The sequence below is a fragment of the Gossypium hirsutum genome, chromosome A11 (genome assembly GCF_007990345.1).
Source record: "Gossypium hirsutum isolate 1008001.06 chromosome A11, Gossypium_hirsutum_v2.1, whole genome shotgun sequence".
Classification (NCBI taxonomy): domain Eukaryota; kingdom Viridiplantae; phylum Streptophyta; class Magnoliopsida; order Malvales; family Malvaceae; genus Gossypium; species Gossypium hirsutum.
This window is the reverse complement of record NC_053434.1, coordinates 24,442,982-24,466,330: the sequence shown is the minus strand read 5'-3', so window position 1 is coordinate 24,466,330 and position 23,349 is coordinate 24,442,982. Positions and strand designations below refer to the sequence as shown.

Below are 23,349 nucleotides of genomic sequence, written 5' to 3'. Positions count from 1 at the left end.
AGTAATTAAAAACAACTTTACTGTTATTTAATTATTAATAATGTATTTTATGCATTTATATTCGGATTTTTGAATTTTCAATTATAATGATGAAAAATCAATTGCTATAAAAATAAAATACATTTAAATTCAAGTACAAATTAAATATTTAAAACACATATTTAATTTAGTTATACATGCAATTAAAATCAATTAGTTATCATTATTTAAAATATTGAATATTAAGAAAATTGATTAACAAAAGCAAAAGTCGTTAACAAAATAAGAGGTCATAATATTTCGATAGTCTCTGTATTTAAAAGTTTGAGATTTAATCAATATATTTAAAAAATAGAAAATTAAATCTTATTTTTTTATTTAAAAACGTTGCTTCAATTATTGATACACTCAGTATTTTGTGTCTTTTTTTTTTTTTTGATATACTCATCCAATCATACAGCTTTATAAGCCAATTATTATGAACTCAATTTGTAAGAAAACTTTAGCAACAAATTTTTTAAAATTATAAATATAATAAATAAGTCATTTTACATCTCTATTTAATTATTACTAAATTAAAATAATTTTAAAAATTAAAAACATAATTAATTAATAAAAGGTAATCTTTTTCTTTTTATTTAAATAAAATGTAAAAAACCCAAAAGCTTCATTTGGGCTTCAGCTCCGGTTAACATTTTAAATATAATATTAAGTTATTTTACATCTCTATTTAATTATTATTATTAAATTAACTATAATTAAAATAATTTTAAAAATAAAACATAATTAATTAATAAAAGGTAAAATTTTATTTTTTATTTAAATACAATGTAAAAAAACCTATGAGCTTCAGCTCCGGTTTGGGCCAAAATAATCTTGGGGTTCATAGGGTTTCATGGTCCACAATTATCAAAAGGTTCAAACAACGGGAAAACCAGCAATAGTTTGGCCCATGCAGGTCTCGAACCTGCGACCTTCGCGTTATTAGCACGACGCTCTAACCAACTGAGCTAATAGGCCCATTTCGATAGAATTTAATTATTTTACTTATAAATACACTATTCCACTGAGCTGAAAGTTAGTTTAAAATAAAACCTGCAAAGCGAGATCCAAGCTCGACGACAAATCGAAACTACGGAGAAGTCAAATGCAAAGCAAGGTCGAAGCATGAAAGAAGATTACGAGGTACTTTACATGTTTAAATCCTTTTCTTTTTGCCGTTTAATTTAATAAATTATAATAAAAGTCATTACTTGGTTCAGTCTCTTCCTTTCACATCACCAAACCTTAATCCTTAATAAATCTTCCAGGTTTGAAGAAAATTTTACTTCAGTATCCATTTAATATGACGAGATTCTGATCCCCTTTCTTCTCCCTGCTTTGTATTAACTTCTACCTGTTTTAATTTCTGAATCCCGTTTTGTTGTCTGTCGAACTAGGTAACAATTCTTCCTTCTTATAACTGCGTTTAATTTGAAATTTTTCCTGTAAATATATCTCTATACAACGTTTGAATCTATGGGAAATTAGTTACCATGTATTTAATTTGATCGCTTCTTCTGGACATTTGTTTTCCTGGTTTTGAAGGTGAAAATTCATTAGCAATTCTTTATGCTGTGATGTTTTTCTGATTGGGGCCCAGAGTAAATTAGGAGTTTGCGGAGTAACATATTTTTCAATATTTTTGTGGATCATGGAATTTTTAGCATTTCAAATTCATATCATTTTCTTTTCCCTGGTGGAACTGTAGTATGTTTGATTTATGAAGTTGCTTTTGGTGGGTTTGTTTCCATCTTTCCATAACTTTAATTTGAGAAGCATAGCTGCATCTACTTATGTCTTAGACTCTTAGTGGTTCACTAGGATACGGTGTTCGAAATACAGCGATTTACGTGGGTGAGCAAAATCCGATTCGATTTGAAAATCTCAATAAAAAGATTCAAATTTTGAATTAAATACTTTTATTCGAGTTAATCAAGTTATTCGGATCAACTCGAATAAAAAATCAATTTTTTCCATTTAACTCAAATTTGTACTTCGAGTTATCCAAAAATTTGAATAAGAAAAGGCAAAATTTTGTCGATATTTATCTTATTTAATTTTAAAAGTTAAAACCATTAAGTTAAAAGGCAAAACTATGTCGATTTGATAAATGTTTACCCATTAAGTTAAAAAGGAAAATCATTATATTGTTTATGTAATTAAATAATCTTATACGTCGTCTAATAGTTAAATAATTGGTCAATGTAAACGCAACATTTATTCGTTAACTCTACTCGGCTTGACTCGAAATTTTTTTATTCGATTTGATTTTATTCGAAAAATTTTAAGTTGAGTTTGGTTGCTAAAATAGAATTCATCAATTCGACTAACTAGAAATTTTTTTGACTCAATTTGACTCGACTGGATCGAATTCTCACCCCTAGTGTTATGATCTATCAACTAGACCAGAGTTGTGAAACAGATAGGAATACATCTATAGATATATAAAACCTGGATTATACCTCTTTCTAGTCCTCATGATTCATTTGAAAACACAAATCAGTATGCAATTTTGTTGGTTTCCTTCATGTTTTCTTGTTACATGTTGGAATAACTTCAGTTGCGTCTGATCTCTTTTATGTGGTAACTTATGCTAAATGGTCGGATTTGAGGGGTTTTTTTTTATTTTTGTTTGTTTAAAATCTTCTTAAGAGAGCTGTTTTGACCTACTTAATTCAATTTCTTATGTATGCCAGACTGAAGAAAAGAAACAAGCTGCTGCTGATGTTCTTTTTCAATATTCTAAATTTGCAATGGCATGCATAGGAAACCAAGTTCGTCCTTGTGACATGAGGTTGCATTTGATGAAGGTAGGTTGGAAAAAAGGGTTAAAGTGATATCACTTTTCGATTCTATTATGTTCATTTGCAACGGTATTATAGAATGTCTGCCTGTCATACCATGCATATTATGATGTGAACTCGCTTGTCGTGCTTATGATGAATTAAGGGTTCAATATCAAGGGCTAAATTTCGGCCAAGATAATTGACAATAGTTTTTTCCCCATGTTTAGGAAATATCAGGGCTCCCAACTTCTCTTAAGAGAGTTTCATCCCAAGCTGCTGCTTCTCCTGATTCAATGGGCGAGTCATCAAGCTCAGGTACCGCAAGACTTGATAAGAAGGCTGATAAAGCTGATAAATGAGGTGAATTGGGAGCGATTCTGATATTTACTTGAAGCATCATTTTATTTTATGAAAGTTTCAGTTTCTATGTAAATAGACTTCGTATTCTACTAGATGCTTAATGCAACTTAGGGCGTTCCAAAGATGTTAATTATAGGAAATTATTTCGTTTGTTTGATACACGAAGTGTGTCTGTGTACTCTGACTTATTATTTCTTAACTCTGAGTTCACAAATTTTCTTCCAAAAGGTCAATTTTATTGTTTCTTCTCTTTATGCTCCATCATAACACTTTCCATGCTTGAAAATTGTGGTCTCTACGATACAAATGGAGTCATGACACCATCACCACCGTCATCATAAATCAATCATCTTGTGGGGCAAAATGCAATGAAGTTCATTTGTGTCTTATTTCATTATTGATCTCCTCGTCTGATCAATATGTCGTGAAGATTAGGTAGTTTTCTTGACCCGTTCTGGTTAAAAGAAAACAGATGATCGTGGTTCATGGACTATTAACCAGTGAAGCCAACTTTTCCCCCAAGCCCTTAGTTAGCGTTACATATGGACAGGTAGCAGCATCTATTTGTTTCCCTTTGAATTTCCCGTCTTTTCAAGGACATATAACAGCTAATAAAGGTAAACACCCTAGTTTGGCTACTTTGTCAACATTTTACGGAAAGTGTTGGATAAGATAGACAAAGAAAGTAGCATAGACAAGCTTTTACAAAAGCCGGTTTTGTTTTTTCTTTTGGCATGCAATCAGCAGCTGGTACAATAATTGCTGTTTGGTAGGTAGAACTGTGTATGTTGATAGCAAAACTAACTAGCAATGAATATTGAAGCTGGCTTCTCTGGCTCTCTCTCTCTCTTTTTTTAATGCATGACTGAGATAGGTTACCAACACCTTTGCCTCATTGTTAACTACTTCCATAATGGTAGGTTCATTAATCTATACCAAGAAACAGTCTATAATCCTTAAGAATATGTATATAATAACTTTTCATTGAACTATCATAAAATCTGTGGTGTTTCACCATAGAACAACCAGATTGTAAGTATACAATAAACCCATTTTTGGCTGTGTTATCATAACCAAATTCATCTACTTCAATTCTCACTTTGAAACGCCTTTCGCCAAGTGCAAAAGCTCACATGTTGTATACTTCTACTATGACTACTACCCTCACAAGTGCACTCCTTGCTGTTTCGAAGCCCCAAGCTACAGTAGAAGCAAATGACTTTTCTGTTTCTTTTCCGCAATACCTGCGGTGGGTGTGAATGTAACGATGGTGGACTTATCTGCAGCTCAAGATTCAATTCTTGGTTCGTTTGTCTCTCATCTTCTCTTAGAACTGCTGTTGATGAGACTGTATCTATGGTGTGAATTGCAGCTTGTTCATTGACCGGTCGATGTGTCAAAGGGTCAATACCTCTGCTCAGTAGCTTCCTCTTTATGTGGGTATTCCAATGATTCTTGATCTCATTATCTGTTCTCCCAGGTAGTCTCCCTGCTATGATTGACCACCTTTACAGCAGAAACAAAAAGATAGAACTTTATCAGAGATGGTACACTAGCTAGCTAAGGCATGACAGAAGAAAATAATTTTTTTTTGAGAGACATACTTGTTACCAAGAAGGCTATGGAACTTGATGATGAGTTCATCTTCTTCGTCGGTAAAATTACCCCGCTTAACATCAGGGCGGAGATAGTTAATCCATCGAAGCCGGCAACTCTTACCGCAACGGAGAAGGCCAGCAGCTTTCGGAAGGGATCTCCAACAACCCTCTCCATGAGCTTGGATGTAAGCTATCAAACGCTCATCTTCTTCTCTAGTCCATGATCCTTTGTATGTGTGACCTTTCTCACAACAAGGAGATCTCCCCATTTACTCCTATACTACGCTTTGAACTTATTGTGGCCAAGGATTACTTTGATATATATATATGTATATATAACTTGGTGGGGGCTTTGGCAAAACAAAAACAGTGCAGTCTAGTTAAACCCCTAAGTTAAATGTGAACAGGATTTATAGTACGAGCTGGTCCAAGTCATTAACTGCACTGTTGCTTAATGTATTTTGAGTTGGTGAAAATGATAGTTTCTATGAGCGAAGTCGAAACTTGGTCCATTCATTCCACATGAGGCGCCATCTAATAACATGTACACTACAAGTACATGGGGGGACGATCTTTAGACGCCATCGCTGTTAATTCTACCGAAATTTTGGTCCATACCTAGACCGAGTTTGGTTAAAAAATAATGACTGATGTAGAAAATAAGGTTTGAAGTATTTAGGGGGGATTTTGAGTTATGTAGCTGCTATGAGATTTGCTTCTTTTAAACTAACCAATTTGTGATCATCAATGACCGCCGGGAAGGAACTGGACCTTGAACTAGTAATTGCACCAAAATAATACCCCCATAGCCTCAACTCAGCTTTGGTCATGCGTGCCAAACCGATAAATAGGGATAAGTAAATGATTATTTTCTCCTCATTTGAAATTTTATTTTTAAATAATATTTTTTTATTATCCAAGAGTGATCTTGCCATGTCAGATGGTAGATTTATTATGCGTGTGACACGTGCTACACTTTATAATTTTTTTTTAAATGAGTTAGATTATCACATGTCAACTACTTAAAGAAATCGCCTCAAGAAGTTGGCATGTGGCAATCCAACTCATTTTTTTTTTAAAGTTGTAAAGTGTGACACATGTCACACACAAAGTAAAACCTTCATTTGATGTAATGGGATCACTTTTTGGAAAGAGAAAAATTAACATATTTTTCTAAGCTAGTTTCAATATCACTTAAGTTGCATGTGATTTCATGTGTTTATTTTTTTAATTCATTAAATAATATGGTTTTATAATTTTAAAAATATTTTACTAATTAAATGATGATTGGTATAATTTATAATAAAAGTCTATTAATTTTAATAAATGATTGAGAGAATAAAATATTTTAAAAGTTATGAAAAAAAATGATAAACAATCGATAATAAAACGTTAAGAGCGTTAAGTAATTAGATAAAATAATATTGATACATAATACTATTAAAATTAATATAGAAACTTGGAACTAAAATTAAAACTATAATATTAAATTGAAATAATAAAAAATAGTCATACTATTATATTACCTCGTAATCAATTAAAATAACCTCTCATCTCTATCTTATGTCATTATTGTTAGAATACAATTCGATATTACATCCTCAAAGAACCATTGATTTAATGTTTCATTCTTTTTTTGACACTTCTAACTTATCATTGCTAACTATCTCCATTTTTTTACCAACAATTTTTCTTAAGTACTATTTAATTCAATATACTTAACTACGGGAAGCTATCTATAGAGCCAAATTTAAATTTTAATTGAAGTATAACTCTGATATTCATCAAGAAATAATTAATAAATAAAATATTTTTCACTTAAAATTTTATTCAAATTAAAACTTAAATTTACGTGAATCAATCTTTAATTGAGCTACCATACTACTTTATGTCTAGTACCTAAACTACGTTATAATTAGATTTAAATGCGAATTAATATATCTAAATTAAATTATAATAATATTTAGATCCGAATACAATTTGTAAGTGTCAATACTACTTTACATTTAAATATCAATCAAAAATTTTAAATTGAATTATATTTATATTTAAATATCAATAAAATTTGTAATTATTACATCTACTTATCACACATACTACTTTACATTAACCTTATGCTAATATTTAGATGTCAATATAATTTGTAATTATCATAACATTTAAATGATAATTAAAAATTCTAATTATTTTTAGATGTTAACTTAGTAATATGATTAAAAAATATTCTCGTTTTTTCTTAAATTTGTGTTTATATATATATATTAATTTTTAATGTAATTTTACGTATTTAATATTTAATTAAAATTTTTAAAAATTATACCTCTAATTGTTGCATTTAGCATAAAATAATATTTCTTATTTGAATTATTGAATATAGTTAAAATATATTAATTCATCCATTCAAATATTATAATAGAATATTTTCAAATAATAATTAAAGCATTTTTTACATGTTAAACATACAATATAGTTTTACTTTAGGTAATTAATGTAAAGTAACATTATTCAAAAAAAACTAAGTAAAGTAATTAATTCTAACGGCACATTTGGTTTACTGGAATTGAATAGGGCTGTAATGAAAAAGAGCTGTAATTAGTAATTCAATTGTTTGATTGAATGGAATGAAATAGAACTGTAATAGTATTATCGTATTTGATTGAATAGAATAGATGTTGTAATAGCATAAGGAAAAAAAATGAAATGACCAGAGTACCTTAGCAAAAATTTTTTTAGGTAGATGATTATTGTTATTGTTATTAAATTTTAATAGGATTATTATTAAAAATAATTTAATAAAATAAAAATAAATACTTTAATCATATTTCAATATAATTATTATTAAATATAATTTAATAAAAATAATATATAATTTAATAACATTTTTAATATAATTATTTTTATATTAAATTATATTAAAATATTTTTTAGTTTTATATCAAATTATATTAAAATATTTTATATTAAGTTTTATTAAAATATTTCAAATATTTTATTTTATATTTTCTAAGTCCAAGCTTTAAAGGACTAATTTGGAAATTATTTTGTTTTGTTATTTAATGTTGTATGGAATAACCATTTTTTGGTGATACTAAAGAATAGCTATTATGAGAAGACAAGTAATAGGGAAGTAATGGTCATTCCATTGAATGAGTATTACGTTTAACCAAACAAAGGAATGGTTTACCATTCAATGAATAAGGGGGGAATGTTGTTCCATTCCCCCCAACCAAACATGGTGTAATATTAATTAAGTGATAATTAATATGCTTAGAATTCTACTCAAATAATAGGTTAAATTAAAGAAAAATGTCAATTTTAAAAGATAATACGGGAATTAGGCCGTTTTTCCCAAATTTAGGGAAATAAGTCAATTTTGGAGAAAGAAACAAAAAACGCATCCTGTAGAAGGCATTTTTAGCTGATATGGCAGCCAAAGGGCTGAAAACTCTTTCAATAGGACGTATTTTTGTCCTTCCAATTTTTTTTTTGTTGGGTGTTGAAAATTTGGGGAGAAAGGTATGTTTGTGTTTTAAGGAGAAATTGTGATAGTTTTAATGTATGTTTGAGTTCACGGTGATGCGGAAGTGCTCGGAGATCTATACATTTCATTTCCCGTGTGGGGAGTGTACCATCACCTTAGAAGATGTCGTATTACAACTTAGGCTCCCAATTCACGGTGGTTATATAGTCACATGTTCAAGTATAACTACGACTCCTAGTTGACGGTGGTTATGCGGTCACCTCTAACATATGTTTTGGGCAATGAGGTTGATTACACTACTTTGATGGAGGAAAAGATTAAGTTGATTATATTGGTGAGCTCTCTTTTTTTCTCTCTATGATTATGATCTTAAACTTATTTATAGGGTTTATAAAGCATACTCTTCTGTTGGAATGAAACTTGAACCCATAATCACATAACCACCATCAACTGGGAGTCCTAGTTATACTTCAACTCGTGACCGTATAACCACCGTGAACTGGGAACTCAAGTTGCAATGCGACATCTTCTAAGGTCATGGTGCACTCCCTACATGGGAAATGAAATTTATGGGTCTTCGAGCTCTTCTATGTCACCATGAACTCAAACATACATTAAACTATCACAATTTCTCCTTAAAATAATTAAAACAAAAATATATTTTTTTCTAATGGACGGTGGATGAGGAATTGATAGAGTAAGAGGAACAAAACCCCTTTTTATATAAGCAATCCGGGGAAAAATTTTAAAAATTATGTGGGAGCCCATGTCCATCCGGGATTCTCAAGATGAAATATTTAAAAATTATCTCGGGAATATCATGTTCTAAAATTTTATCACGGGATTTCTTGTTAAGGTTAGGATTGAAAATAAGTGGGGAGGAAAACATACAAAAAACAAACAAACAAACAATTTGTTCATTTTTTCATTGCTTCTCATTTTTTTGGTAAATTGTCAATAAGTATATATTATTGATGTAAAATAAGGTAGAATATTATATAAAAAAAATTTCATTTTTTTCGTAGATTGTAAATAAGTATATTATTAAAAAGACATACGATAGAATACAATACAAGCCTTTTTTTTAACTTTTTTTTAGATTGTAAATAAGTATATGTTATTGAAATAAAATAAATATAATACAATATAAACAATTTTTAAATTTTTTTCGTTGATTGTAAATAAGTATTATTGATGTAAAATAAAATAGAGAAACTTTTTTGATAAAATTGGAATAAGTACCTTATGGATGGAAAATTTAATACAATATAAATTAAAAGTTAACAAACTAAATGATGATTTACATGAGAAAAGTTTAAAACAAAAAAATTATCGACGTCATCGGCCCGAATGTATGTCACAACACAGGCAGACACACGGGCTAGGACACGGTCATGTGTCTCATACTTTAAATTAAAAGCCCTAAACCCTAAGACCATGTTTTCAAGCCACACGACCTAGGCTATGTCACTCGCCCTGGCCACACGGCCGTGTGACTCCTATTCTTAAAATTTACACTTTTTCCAAAATTTACTGTTTTGTTTCAAAATAATCCCTGAAAGTTTCCAAACTATTTTTAGGGTCTCGTAGGCTCGATTTAAGGCCCGTAAGTATACTTTTAATTTATATAAAATGTATTTTTATTTGTTACTATTATTTTTGAATAATTGTTTCTATTTGAAGTTAAATGTTTCTATTTGTATTGTAATACTCCGTAACCCTAATCCGGTGATAGAGACTGGTTAAGGTGTTAAATGCCTTATTTGAGACATCAGAGCAAATGACTCTAAAAAAATAGAAACATAAATGTGATTGATTGGACTGACAGTATATCAAACAGGATCCAAGCAAAATAGATCTTGAATCTATTTATGGATTTATTCACTTATGATGTTCATAGTGTGACATACCTAAATCGTGAGTGGATGATGAACTATGTATGCTTGACTCGTACACGTTGATGTAAGTAAAAGTCTAAGTTCAAATAAATAAGGAACCAAAAACTAGCGCATTGGATATATGACTTATGTAGTATGTAGTGTTATTCACAACAATGAAATTCATAGGCCAAAATATGGGTAAATGATATCCTCTCATTGACATTATATGGTTTATGAAAAGTAAATATTGCCATGGGTCGTCCGTCTTTATAATGGATGACTTGATCACTATTTGATAGTGATTGACTTTCCATGACAAGAAGTGTAATAGTCCGATCTAGACCCTAATCGGATCGGTGGTTTCGGGACCATGAATCTGAGTCAGAAAAATATTTAAATATTATTTTCCGTGTTTATTATATATGAATTTGCATGTGTGAAAATTTCGTACAAAAATTTGATTGTTTGTGTGCTTAATTTGATAAAAGGACTTAATTGTGTAAGTTGAAAATTCGATAGTCTAAATTATAAAGGTTGAATTGATAGTGGCTTTTTAATATAGAGTGTTTATGTTGCAAATAATCTTTTATTTTAGTTATGGCCGAATATACCCATAATGTATGTGTTTATGATATTATTTTATTAAGGTTAAATAAGTAAAATATGTTAAATGTTAAATGTTAACATATAATATATTATAACATAAAAAAAAGGAAAGCCATGCATATTACTTTGTTCTTGCTGAAACTTGAGAAAGAAAGAAAATATAGCTTAGGGTATTCGACACTTTGGAAGCTTAATTCAAGGTTAGTTTTTGTTAGGGTTTTAATGATTTTTACGTTTTGGAGATCATTGCTTCGAATACTACCCGACCCATGTTTGAATTTTTGATTTTGGTGAATATTTTGTGTTATGAAATTGATGAATATTTGTGTTTTGTGATGTTTGATGATGAAATATTAAAAATATGTTTTAGATTAACATATTTTGCATTGGAGTTTTTGATGATTTTGAGTTATTAGGATTAAATTGAAAAAACAATAAATTTAGGGACTAAAATGTGAAATAAATGAAATATATGGAATAGTATGAGTATTTTGAAAATTCAGATCAATTATGTTTTTGTGTATTTTGTGTTTTGTGCAATTTGGACTAAATAGTAAAAATATGAAATATCAGGGGTAAAATGATAATTTTCTCATTTATGTGTTGTTGGATTAAATTGAATGAAATTTTGTTTAAATGAGGATAATTTGAAATTATATAGATCAAGAACAAAGGAAATCGGAGTTGGATCCGGGAAAAACAAAAATAGTTGAATAGTCGATTCGTAACATCCATTGATATCCGAGGTAAGTCTTTAAGTAATGAAGCATGGTTTATTTTGAACATAGAATGATTTACCATGATGATTAGAATTTTATAATATATTATTTTGATAGCCGAATGAGATATGCCAATGAATTAATGTGATTAAGTTATATTTGAATGATATCTAAGCTTTAGAAAATGTATATGTGATGCTGAAATATTATACAATACGATATATGTGAAATGTTGTGGAATGATTATATGTTTGTAATGTTCGAGCTTTGAGCCTAGCAAGCCTTGTGCTGGTGACTTTGTTCGGGCTTTGTGCCTAGCAGGCTTAGTGCCGGTGAATGAATTTCAGACCTTGGGTCTAGCAGGCCTTGTGCCAGTGTTGAATCAGGCTTATGCCTAGCAGGTTTTAAACCAGTGAATTGTTCTCAAGTTTATGATTACAGGAGTTTAAGATATTGTGGATATTGAACAAGTGAAATTAAGCTATAAAGCATTCTATATGTTCGGCCAAACAGGTAAGTACAAGTAAGCTTATATCAAACTTGAGTATTCGGTTACATGTGAATTTATATTGAACATGTGTATTTGGTTACCTGTGAGTTTATATTGAGCTTATATATATACATTCGATACATGTGAGGTTATATTGAATTCGTAAATTTGGTCATATGTGTTGATTTATTGAGTTTGAATATTAGGTTATTATGATAATATATCTTGAACTTATATATTCGGCCTTATGAGATAATATAATGTATCTTTCGAATTTGGATATATATATAGGTAAGTATTTATGTGGTATTATATTTGATCTTGAATATTCGGCCAAGGTAAATTATTTGAGTTAAAGTATATCTTTGATGGTACATTTCGACTTGTATAAAATGTTTTGATCATTCATTTAAGATATTTAATTTACTTAAAGCTTACTAAGCTAAGTTAGCTTACTCTGTATGTTTTGTTATTCTGTTTTATAGATTTTGGTTGTAAGTTACGAGCTCGGGGATCCTGATCGAAGTCATCCACACTATCGTCAACTTTTGGTATTTTTAAAAGTTTATCTTCGAACTTTTGGCATTTATAGGCTAATTCGTATTTTGTTCGACCTTGAATATGTATAACTTTAGCCATGCGAAAATGGCTTAATTTCCATGATAGATTCGTTCATACTTGGATATGGTTTGAGCTTACTTTTAGTTAATATGTTATATATTATATGGGAATGAAATATGTGATATATGTGGTATGTTTGAAAATGGTTTATTTATGTTAGATTTGAAAGTGGATTGAAGTAAAGATCATATATATATAAATTTCATGATATAATTATTTGTTTCAGTTTAGGTTTTTGGTTTGGATAAAATATATTTGAATGATGAGTTTAGAATATGTAACTTGTAAGAGGTTTATACATGATTTCATGTGAGAATGTATATTTGTTTGTGATGTAATAAAGTTGAAAGGAATATGATGATAAGGATTTGCCTATTCGGTTAATGAGATGAAAATTTACCAAATGAATACTGTTTTGTATAATAATATGTTTGGTAATGGTTTATTTTGTTTTGATTATAATGTTAAGCATATTTAATATAAATTTGATAATGCATAGTATAAGACACACATATATTCGAATATGCATAGGTTATTTTAGTTCGGTTTGCATAGAAAATGTATGAGTTTTATATTTGGTTATGAGGTTAAATAATGATTAATTATTAAGATTGTTTTGTTTAATAAGGCTTGTAAATGAAACATTGATAAATGACCATTTGAATAGTGATTTTATGTAATAGTTCACCACGGAAACTATATGCATTTTTGCTAAAATGATAATTATGTGTACACATATATATATGTATGATTGTGAATTCGAATAATGATTTGAATATATATAAATAAAGTATTTGTGTATGTAAATATATATATTTGCTAATGAATAAATGATTCATGATAATACTCTATGTTTAAATTTGTGAAAGTTCAAGATTTTGTTTTTGTACTATAATGCCTCGTAACCCTAGTTCGACGAAGGATACGGGTTAGGAGTTTACATTTTATTGGTATCAGAGCTACGGTTTAGTCGATTCTAGGACTAACGTAGCGTGTGTGAGTTTAGCTATACATGCCAAAATTAATACTGCGATAGTGTGATGACTTCTGACACTTGAAAATGTGCTTTCATATAGTAAATGTATCCCAATGGAGCTGTAGCTGATAATGTCGAGAGCGTAGCGCCTACCTCCACGCATGGGACAACGCCAGTTGAATCTCGACCTATCTCGAGTAGCCATGAGGGGGAGGCTAAGCAAGTCTTCTATCAAATGATGAACGATTGGTTTACTCAGTATATCCGGACTAATCCAGCTGTACAACAAACTCCACCCCCGAATAATCCATCTCCGATACCTGTGATACCTCCGATGATTGATCCAATGAGATTTAATAGGCCTCTTGTTGATAAAATTAGAAAACACGAGGCCGAAGATTTTAAAGCTAATGATAGTGATGATGCTGAGTGGGCTGAGTTGTAGCTCGATAATACTATCCGTGTGTTCGACGAGTTATCATGTACTCGGATGAATGTCTAAAGTGTGCCATATTTTGATTACGAGACACTGCATATCACTGGTGGAATACACTAGTATCGGAGGTCCCAAAAGAGATAGTGACCTGGGAATTCTTTTAAGCTGAGTTTCGTAAGAAATACATTAGCCAGAGATTTATCGATCAGAAATGTAAGGAATTCCTGTAATTAAAACAAGGTTGTATGACCGTAATCGAGTACGAGCGAAAATTTGTAAGACTTAGTCGATATGCTCGTGAATTTGTTTCAATCGAAGCTATCATGTGTAAAAGATTTGAAGATGGTTTAAATAAAGTCATTAAATTGCTCGTTGGTATACTTGAAATTAAGGAGTTCGTGACACTTGTTGGTCGAGCTTGTAAAGTTGAAGAGCTCGGGAAAGAGAAAAGAAAAGCTAATTTTGAAGCCAGAGATTTCTGTAAAAGATCATCGAGTAAGACTTCTTATTCAACATCGAAGAAGTTTAGAGATAGTTCTAGTCAACTTAAAGCTACTTCGGAATTTTCTAGACGAGATCGAGATCGACCTCCTGTGAGTTCATGAGCTACTTCGATTGCTAGTGTTGGCAATGATCGACAGAACAGACTCGAGCGTAAACATTGTGGCAAATGGCATTCTGGAAGTTGTAGTTTGCATGACCTGTCATGTTTTAAATGTGGATCGATGGATCATTTCATCCGAGATTGTCCGATGTTAGCCGAGCAAAACACTGTCCAGAATGCGAGACCGAGTAATATGTCAGCACGAGGCAGACTAGCCAGACATTCGGGCAATGTGAGTGGTAGTTAGAGAGGGATAAAAATACAGTGGTTCGATCTGAGGCCCGTGCACCGGCCAGAGCATATGCTATACGAGCTCGCGAAGAGGCTTCTTCCCCAGATGTTATTACTGGTACTTTCACTCTTTATGATACTAGTGTTATTGCATTGATTGTTCCTGGTTCGACTCATTCGTATGTGTGTGAAATATTAGAATCCAATAAGACTTTGCCTGTTGAGTCTACTGAGTTTGTAATTCGAGTATCAAACCCCTTGGGTCGATGTGTTCTGGTTGACAGAGTGTGTAAGAATTACCCGTTGATGATTCAAGATTCATGCTTCTCGGCTGATTTGATGTTGTTACCTTTCGATGAGTTCGATATAATCTTGGGTATGGATTGGCTGACTTTGCACGATACTGTTGTTGATTGCAAAAGAAAGACTATTGATTTGAGATGTCAGAACAACAAGATTATTCGGATTGAATCTAATGATCTGAATGGTTTACCAGCAGTAATATCTTCGATGTTAGCTTGAAAATATGTGAGAAAAGGTTCTGAAGCTTACCTTGCTTATGTGCTTGATAGTAAAGTACCTGAAAAGAAGATTGAATCTGTACCAGTTGTGTGTGAGTATCCGGATGTGTCTCCTGAAGAATTACCAGGTTTGCCACCTATTCGAGAGGTAGAATTTGGTATTGAGTTAGTACCGGGAACGACTCCGATTTCAATAGCTCCGTATCGGATGGCACCTACTGAATTAAAAGAGTTGAAAGCACAGTTGCAAGAGTTAACAGACAGAGGTTTTGCAAGACCAAGTTTCTCTTCCTGGGGTGCGCCAGTACTATTTGTGAAAAAGAAAGACGGAACTATGAGAATGTGTATTGATTATCGTCAGCTAAATAAAGTAACTATAAAGAATAAATATCCGTTGCCACAGATTGACGACTTGTTCGATCAGTTAAAAGGGGCTTCAGTGTTTTCGAAGATAGATTTGAGATCGCGTTATTATCAGTTGCGAGTCAGAGATTTCGATGTGCCAAAAAATGATTTTCGAACGAGGTACGGACATTATGAGTTTCTAGTTATACCGTTCGGACTTACTAATGCACCTTCTATTTTTATGGATTTGATGAATCATATTTTTAGACAGTATTTAGATCGATTTGTGGTTGTGTTTATTGATGATAACTGGTCTACTCCCTTAATGAAACCGAACATACTGAGCATTTGAGACTTGTGTTACAAACTTTGCGAGAAAAATAGTTGTAAGCAAAGTTTAGTAAATGTGAGTTTTGGTTACACGAAGTTAGCTTTCTGGGACATATTGTTTCAGCATCAGGTATTCGGGTTGATCCAAGTAAAATTTCAGCAATACTTGATTGGAAACCTCCGAGAAACGTTTCTGAAGTTAGAAGTTTTCTGGGACTTACTAGTTACTATAGACGGTTTGTGAAAGGTTTCTCTATGATTGCAACCCCGATGACGAAGTTGCTGCAGAAAAATGTTAAGTTCGAATGGTCAGAAAAGTGCAAAAAAAGTTTTGATCAGTTGAAAGCCCTTTTGACCAAAGCTCTGGTACTAGTTCAGCCAGAATCGGGTAAATAATTTGTAGTTTATAGTGATGCAACTTTACATGGTTTGGGCTGTGTTTTGATGCAAGAAGGCAGAGTTATAGCTTATGCCTCGAGACAGTTAAAGCTACATGAAAAGAATTATCTGACACATGATCTAGAATTGGCAGCTATTGTGTTTGCATTGAAGATATGGCGCAATTATTTGTTCAGGGAGAAATGTCATGTTTATTCCGGTCATAAAAGTTTGAAATATTTAATGACTCAGAAAGATCTGAATTTGAGACAATGTCGATGGTTAGAATTGCTGAAAGACTATGAACTAGTGATTGACTGTCACCCGGGAAAGGCAATATTGTTACTGATGCTTTAAGTCGAAAATCACTGTTTGCTTTGCGTACAATGCATGCACATATAGCAATGTCAGATGATGGTACGATGATAGCTGAATTAAAAGCAAGACCGTTATTTATTCAGCAAATTCGTGATGCCCAGAAGGTTGATAATGAATTGATAGCAAAAAGGGTTCAATGTGATTCAAGTGCTGACTCAGAGTTTCGAGTTGATGTTAATGATTGTATAAGATTCAGAAACCGAATATGTGTTCCGAGAAATATAGAGTTGATTTAGATAATCTTGAATGAAGCTCACAACAGTCGGTTATCTGTTCATCCAGGTAGTACAAAGATGTATAATGATCTGAAACAGCATTATTGGTGGCCAAGTATGAAACAATACATTTCTGACTTTGTATCGAAATGTTTAGTATGTTAGCAAGTAAAAGCCGAACATCAGGTATCTTCTGGATTGCTACAGCCGGTCATGATACCTAAATGGAAATGAGACAGAATTACGATGGATTTTGTATCCGGTTTACCGATGACACTGAGTAAGAAAGATGCAATCTGGGTTATTGTTGATAGATTGACCAAATCTACTCACTTTGTTCCGGTTCGTACAGATTATTCACTTGATAAACTGGCTGAATTGTATTTTTCTCAAATCATGAGGTTACATGGTGTGCCTATATCTATTGTTTCAGATAGAGATCCGAGATTTACATCGAGATTTTAGAAGAAACTACAAGATGCATTAGGTACTAAATTGCATTTTAGCACTGCTTTTCACCCTCAAACAGACGGTCAGTCTGAATGAGTTATTCAGATACTTGAGGATATGTTGAGATGTTGTATTCTCGAGTTCGAAGGTACGTGGGAACGATACTTACCTCTGATTGAATTTGCGTACAATAATAGCTTTCAATCAAGTATCAAAATGGCACCTTATGAAGCTTTGTATGGTTGTAAATGTCGTACACCTGTATACTGGACTGAGCTCAGTGAAAATAAGATACACGGGGTTGATTTGATCAGAGAAACTGAACAGAAAGTGAAAGTAATCCGTGAAAGTTTGAAAGCAGCATTAGACCGTCAGAAATCATACGCAGATTTGAAATGAAAAGATATAAAGTTTCAGATAGGGGATAAAGTATTTTTGAAAGTCTCACCGTGGAAGAAAATACTCAAATTTGGTCGTAAAGGCAAATTGAGTCCGAGATTCATTGGGCCGTATGAGATTATTAAGTGAATTGGGCTGGTTGCGTATAGACTGCTATTGTCAGCTGAGCTAGAAAAGATCCACAATATATTTCATGTCTTGATGCTTCGTAGATATCGATCCGATTCTTCACATGTGATTAGTCCGACTGAAGTTGAGATTAAGTCCGATATGTCGTACGAGGAAGAACCGATTCGTATTCTAGCTCGCGAGATTAAAAAGTTGCGAAATAAGAAAATTCCATTGGTTAAAGTATTCTGGCATAAACACGGAGTTGAGGAAGCAGCATGGGAGCCACAGGATACAATGAAGGAGCGTTATCCGAACCTATTCACTGGTAAAATTTCTAAGGGGGAGAGTTGTAACAGTCCGATCTAGACCCTAATCGGAATGGTGGTTTTGGGACCACGAATTCGAGTCAGAAAAATATTTAAATATTATTTTCCGTGTTTATTATATATGAATTTACATGTGTAAAAATTTCATACAAAAATTTGATTGTTTGTGTGCTTAATTTGATAAAAGGACTTAATTGTGTAAGTTGAAAATTTGACAGTCTAAATTATAAAGGTTGAATTGATAGTGGCTTTTTAATATGGAGTGTTTATGTTGCAAATAATCCTTTATTTTAGTTATGGTCGAATATACCCATAATGTATGTGTTTATGATATTATTTTATTAAGGTTAAATAAGTAAAATATGTTAAATGTTAACATATAATATATTATAACATAATAAATAAAAAAAAGAAAGCCATGCATATTACTTTGTTCTTGTCGAAACTTGAGAAAGAAAGAAAGAAAATATAGCTTAGGGTATTCGGCACTTTGGAAGCTTAATTCAAGGTTAGTTTCTGTTAGGTTTTTAATGATTTTTACGTTTTGGAGATTGTTGCTTCGAATACTACCCGACCCATGGTTGAATTTTTGATTTTGGTGAATATTTTGTGTTATGACATTGATGAATATTTGTGTTTTGTGATGTTTGATGATGAAATATTAAAAATATATTTTAGATTAACATATTTTGTATTGAAGTTTTTGATGATTTTGAGTTATTAGGATTAAATTGCAAAAATAATAAATTTAGGGACTAAAATATGAAATAAATGAAATATATGGACTAGTATGAGTATGTTGAAAATTCGGCTCAATTATGTTTTTGTGAGTTTTGGTGTATTTTGTGTTTTGTGCAATTTGGACTAAATAGTAAAAATATGAAATATCAGGGGTAAAATGGTAATTTTCTCATTTATGTGTTTTTGGATTAAATTGAATGAAATTTTGTTTAAATGAGGTTAATTTTAAATTATATAGATCAAGAATAAAGGAAATCGGACTTGGATCGGGGAAAAACAAAAATAGTTGAATAGTCGATTCGTAACGTCCGTCGATATCCGAGGTAAGTCTTTAAGTAATTAAGCATGGTTTATTTTGAACATAGAATGATTTAATATGATGATTAGAATTTTATAATGTATTAGTTTGATAGCCGAATGAGATATGTCAATGAATTAATGTGATTAAGTTGTATTTGAATGATATCAAAGCTTTAGAAAATGTGTATATGATGTACGAAATATTATACAATACGATATATGTGAAATGTTGTGGAATGATTATATGTTTGTGATGTTTGGGCTTTGAGCCTAGCAAGCCTTATGCTGGTGACTTTGTTCGGGCTTCGTGCCTAGCAGGCTTAGTGCCAGTGATTGAATTTCAGACCTTGGGTCTAGCAGGCTTTGTGCCAGTGTTGAATCAGGCTTATGCCTAGCAGGTTTTATACCGGTGAATTGTTCTCAAGTTTATGACTACAAGAGTTTAAGATATTTTGGATATTGAACAAATGAAATTAAGCTATAAAACATTGTATATATTCGGCCAAACAGGTAAGTACAAGTAAGCTTATATCAAACTTGAGTATTCGGTTACATGTGAATTTATATTGAACATGTGTATTTGGTTACATGTGAGTTTATATTGAGCTTATATATATACATTCGATACATGTGAGGTTATATTGAATTCGTAAATTCAGTCATATGTGTTGATTTATTGAGTTTGAATATTAGGTTATTGTGACAATATATCTTGAACTTATATATTCGGCCTTATGAGATAATATAACGTATCTTTCGAATTTGGATATATATAGGTAAGTATTTATGTGGTATTATATTTGATCTTGAATATTCGGCCAAGGTAAATTATTTGGGTTAAAGTATATCTTTGATGGTACATTTCGGCTTGTATAAAATGTTTTGATCATTCATTTAAGCTATTTAATTTACTTAAAGCTTACTAAGCTAAGTTAGCTTACTTTGTATGTTTTGTTATTCCGTTTTATAGATTTTGGTTGTAAGTTACGAGCTCGGGGATCGTGATCGAAGTCATCCACACTATCGTCAACTTTCGGTATTTTTAAAAGTTTATCTTCGAACTTTTGGCATGTATAGGCTAATTCGTATTTTGTTCGACCTTGAATATGTATAACTTTAGCCATGCGAAAGTGGCTTAATTTCCATGATTGATTCGTTCATACTTGGATATGGTTTAAGCTTACTTTTAGTTAATATGTTATATATTATATGTGAATGAAATATGTGATATATGTGGTATGTTTGAAAATGATTTATTGATGTTAGATTTGAAAGTGGATTGATGTAAAGATCATATATATATAAATTTCATGATATAATTATTTGTTTCGGTTTAGGTTTTTGGTTTGTATAAAATATATTTGAATGATGAGTTTAGAATATGTAACTTATAAGAGGTTTATACATGATTTCATGTGAGAATGTATATTTGTTTGTGAAGTAATAAAGTTGAAAGGAATATGATGATAAGGATTTGCCTATTCAGTTAGTGAGATGAAAATTTACCAAATGAATAGTGTTTTGTATAATAATATGTTTGGTAATGATTTTGTTTTGATTATAATGTTAAGCATGTTTAATGTAAATTTGATAATGCATAGTATAAGACACGCATATATTCGAATATGCATAGGTTATTTTAGTTCGGTTTGCATGGAAAATGTATGAGTTTTATATTTGGTTATGAGGTTAAATAATGATTAATTATTAAGATTGTTTTGTTTAATAAGGCTTGTAAATGAAACATTGATAAATGACCATTTGAATAGTGATTTTATGTAATAGTTCACCATGGAAACTATATGCATTTTTGCTAAAATGATAATTATGTGTACACACACACATATATATATATATGTGTATTTTTGTGAATTCGAATGATGATTTGAATATATATAAAGAAAGTATTTGTGTATGTAAATATATATATTTGCTAATGAATAAATGATTCATGATAATACTCTATGTTTAAATTTATGAAAGTTTAGGATGATGTTTTTGTACTGTAATGCCTCGTAACCCTAGTTCGGCGACGGATACGGGTTAGGGGTTTTACAAGAAGATGTAATGGTTACCATAAGATAAAGTAGGATTATATTATGAGAACATATATTATCAAAAAGAGATCAAGGATACCCTATGTGGGTAACACACTTATGACAAGGTCGCTGGACGAGCACTAAGTAGTTGCTTTTTTAATGGTATGTTGTTGATGAGAGTTCAATTACGATACTATAGTGGAATGACTTCGTGACTAAATGAGTTTATAATTAACAGGCAAAAAGTCAGAACTTAATTATAAATCATTTGAGCCTCAACCACATATGTCAAATCAGTTCCTCTGCTAGCTCATTAAAATAAGAAATGAATTACGTGTTTGAATAGAAAAAGAAAAATGAGAAACATTCAAGAATAATTATAGTTTTCTCAAAATCATTTCGAAATAAATGTAAGGTTCTAAAAATGGAAATGGAAATGGAAATGAAAATAGAAACTTATAATTTTATATAGGATTACTTACTTAAAAAATGATGGAAGAATGAGATTATATTTTTGGACTATTTTGAAGCCCAAAAATGAAAATATATCATTCGGTAATAGTGAACATATTGAGTTGTGATATATTGAATGAATTTTCACGAAATTTTACCAAAGGTAAAATTTTCAAAATTTTACTGGGGTAAAATTGGGGTGAGAAAATCATTTAATGTGTAGATATTAAAATCTATTTTGGGAAATAGAAAAACTAAATTGGGTTGGGTCATATTACAATGTATTGGGTTAAAAAGGGCCATGAAGTACTCATAATTAGACTTAATATGAGAGAGGCCTAAAACCCCTAATGTAAGGAGGTGGGACTGCAAAGCCCTAGTATCATTAACTAGGTTTGCCACCCCTTATATCCTAATAATCTAAGATATTGTTTTCCTAGTAGAAATAAACTTCTATAACTCTATAAGGGTTCTACTTTCTCTTCCTATAAATAGATGGCATTGACAGAGCTATTGACACAACTTTTGAGAGATCATTATTCTACTGAAAAATAAAGAGAATTTATTTTCAACTTATAAATATATTTTTTAGAATAACAATTTTACCAGTTCCTATTATAGAATAGATAATTTTTGTTTTCACCCTAAAAGGATTTTTATAATTCTGTATTTTGATTCAATAGGTCTGAGTCTACACTCGAAGTAGTTTGTGGTACGAGAATAACGGAGAAGATCATTTGGTTAAAAGTCAGAAAACATCAAAAATCCGCTTATCCAAAAACACAGATACGATTTCAATCTAAGGTTTATTGCCATTAATATCACAAACCAGACAGGTTTTTAAAATTTTTATTTTTAGCTATGCAAGAAAACCATTTTCAAACTGGATTTTTTTTTAAAAAGGGCACTTTAGATCAAACTGCAAGGAGTATTTGGATTATCTAGCTGAAAAGGGAAAAGGTATAAAACTCTTTGTGATTGAAGCTTGCTTAGTGGAAAATCAATTGACAACTAGGTTATTGATTTTGGAGCCACTAACCATGTGTGTATTTCTTTACAGGGGTTCAGAGAAATGAGAAATTTGCGTGATAGAGACTCTTGTTGCGAACCGAAGATAGGAGCAATGTTTTAGCCGAAGTAGTGGGAGAAATTATTTTACATTTTGATAATTTTAGAAATTTTTTTTAAAGAACGTATTTTATGTACCTCTTTTTAAGAGGAATTTAATTTTCGTAGCATATTTATTTAATGACGGTTATTCTGTGACATTTAATAAAGGAATTGCTATTCATAGAAATCATTCTTTAATCTGTAATTGATGAATGAGAAACAATCTCTATTTTATCAAACCAAAAAACTACTCGATGTTTCAAACTGAAATGGTGAATAAGCTTAAAATTTCTCACTCTAATGAGGGGTACCTATGGTACTTAAGACTTGGTCATATTAACCAAGAAAGAATCACTAGACTTGTGAAAGATGATTCCTTAAGTATGCTTAAGGAAGTTAGTCTTCCATAATGTGAATATTGCTTAGAAGGTAAAATGACTAAGA

The 23,349-nt window shown here is 31.1% G+C and overlaps 2 protein-coding genes and 1 non-coding gene across 3 annotated transcripts; 1 reads left to right on the top strand and 2 right to left on the bottom strand.

Moving 5' to 3' along the window:
- Window positions 1-925: 925 nt before the first annotated feature.
- Window positions 926-999, bottom strand: TRNAI-AAU (transfer RNA isoleucine (anticodon AAU)). Its single transcript has one exon. It is a non-coding gene; the product is annotated as a tRNA-Ile (tRNA).
- A 48-nt stretch (window positions 1,000-1,047) lies between these two features.
- LOC107896005 (uncharacterized) lies at window positions 1,048-3,394 on the top strand. Its single transcript, XM_016821173.2, has 3 exons — window positions 1,048-1,164; window positions 2,718-2,831; window positions 3,035-3,394. The coding sequence occupies exons 1-3, from the start codon at window positions 1,147-1,149 to the stop codon at window positions 3,164-3,166; spliced, it is 264 nt and encodes an 87-aa protein (XP_016676662.1). The 5' UTR covers window positions 1,048-1,146; the 3' UTR covers window positions 3,167-3,394.
- A 738-nt stretch (window positions 3,395-4,132) lies between these two features.
- LOC107895995 (myb-related protein 308) lies at window positions 4,133-5,762 on the bottom strand. Its single transcript, XM_016821168.2, has 2 exons — window positions 4,772-5,762; window positions 4,133-4,673 (listed from the first exon to the last, which is right to left on the bottom strand). The coding sequence occupies exons 1-2, from the start codon at window positions 5,032-5,034 to the stop codon at window positions 4,256-4,258; spliced, it is 681 nt and encodes a 226-aa protein (XP_016676657.1). The 5' UTR covers window positions 5,035-5,762; the 3' UTR covers window positions 4,133-4,255.
- Between the last annotated feature and the right edge of the window lie 17,587 nt (window positions 5,763-23,349).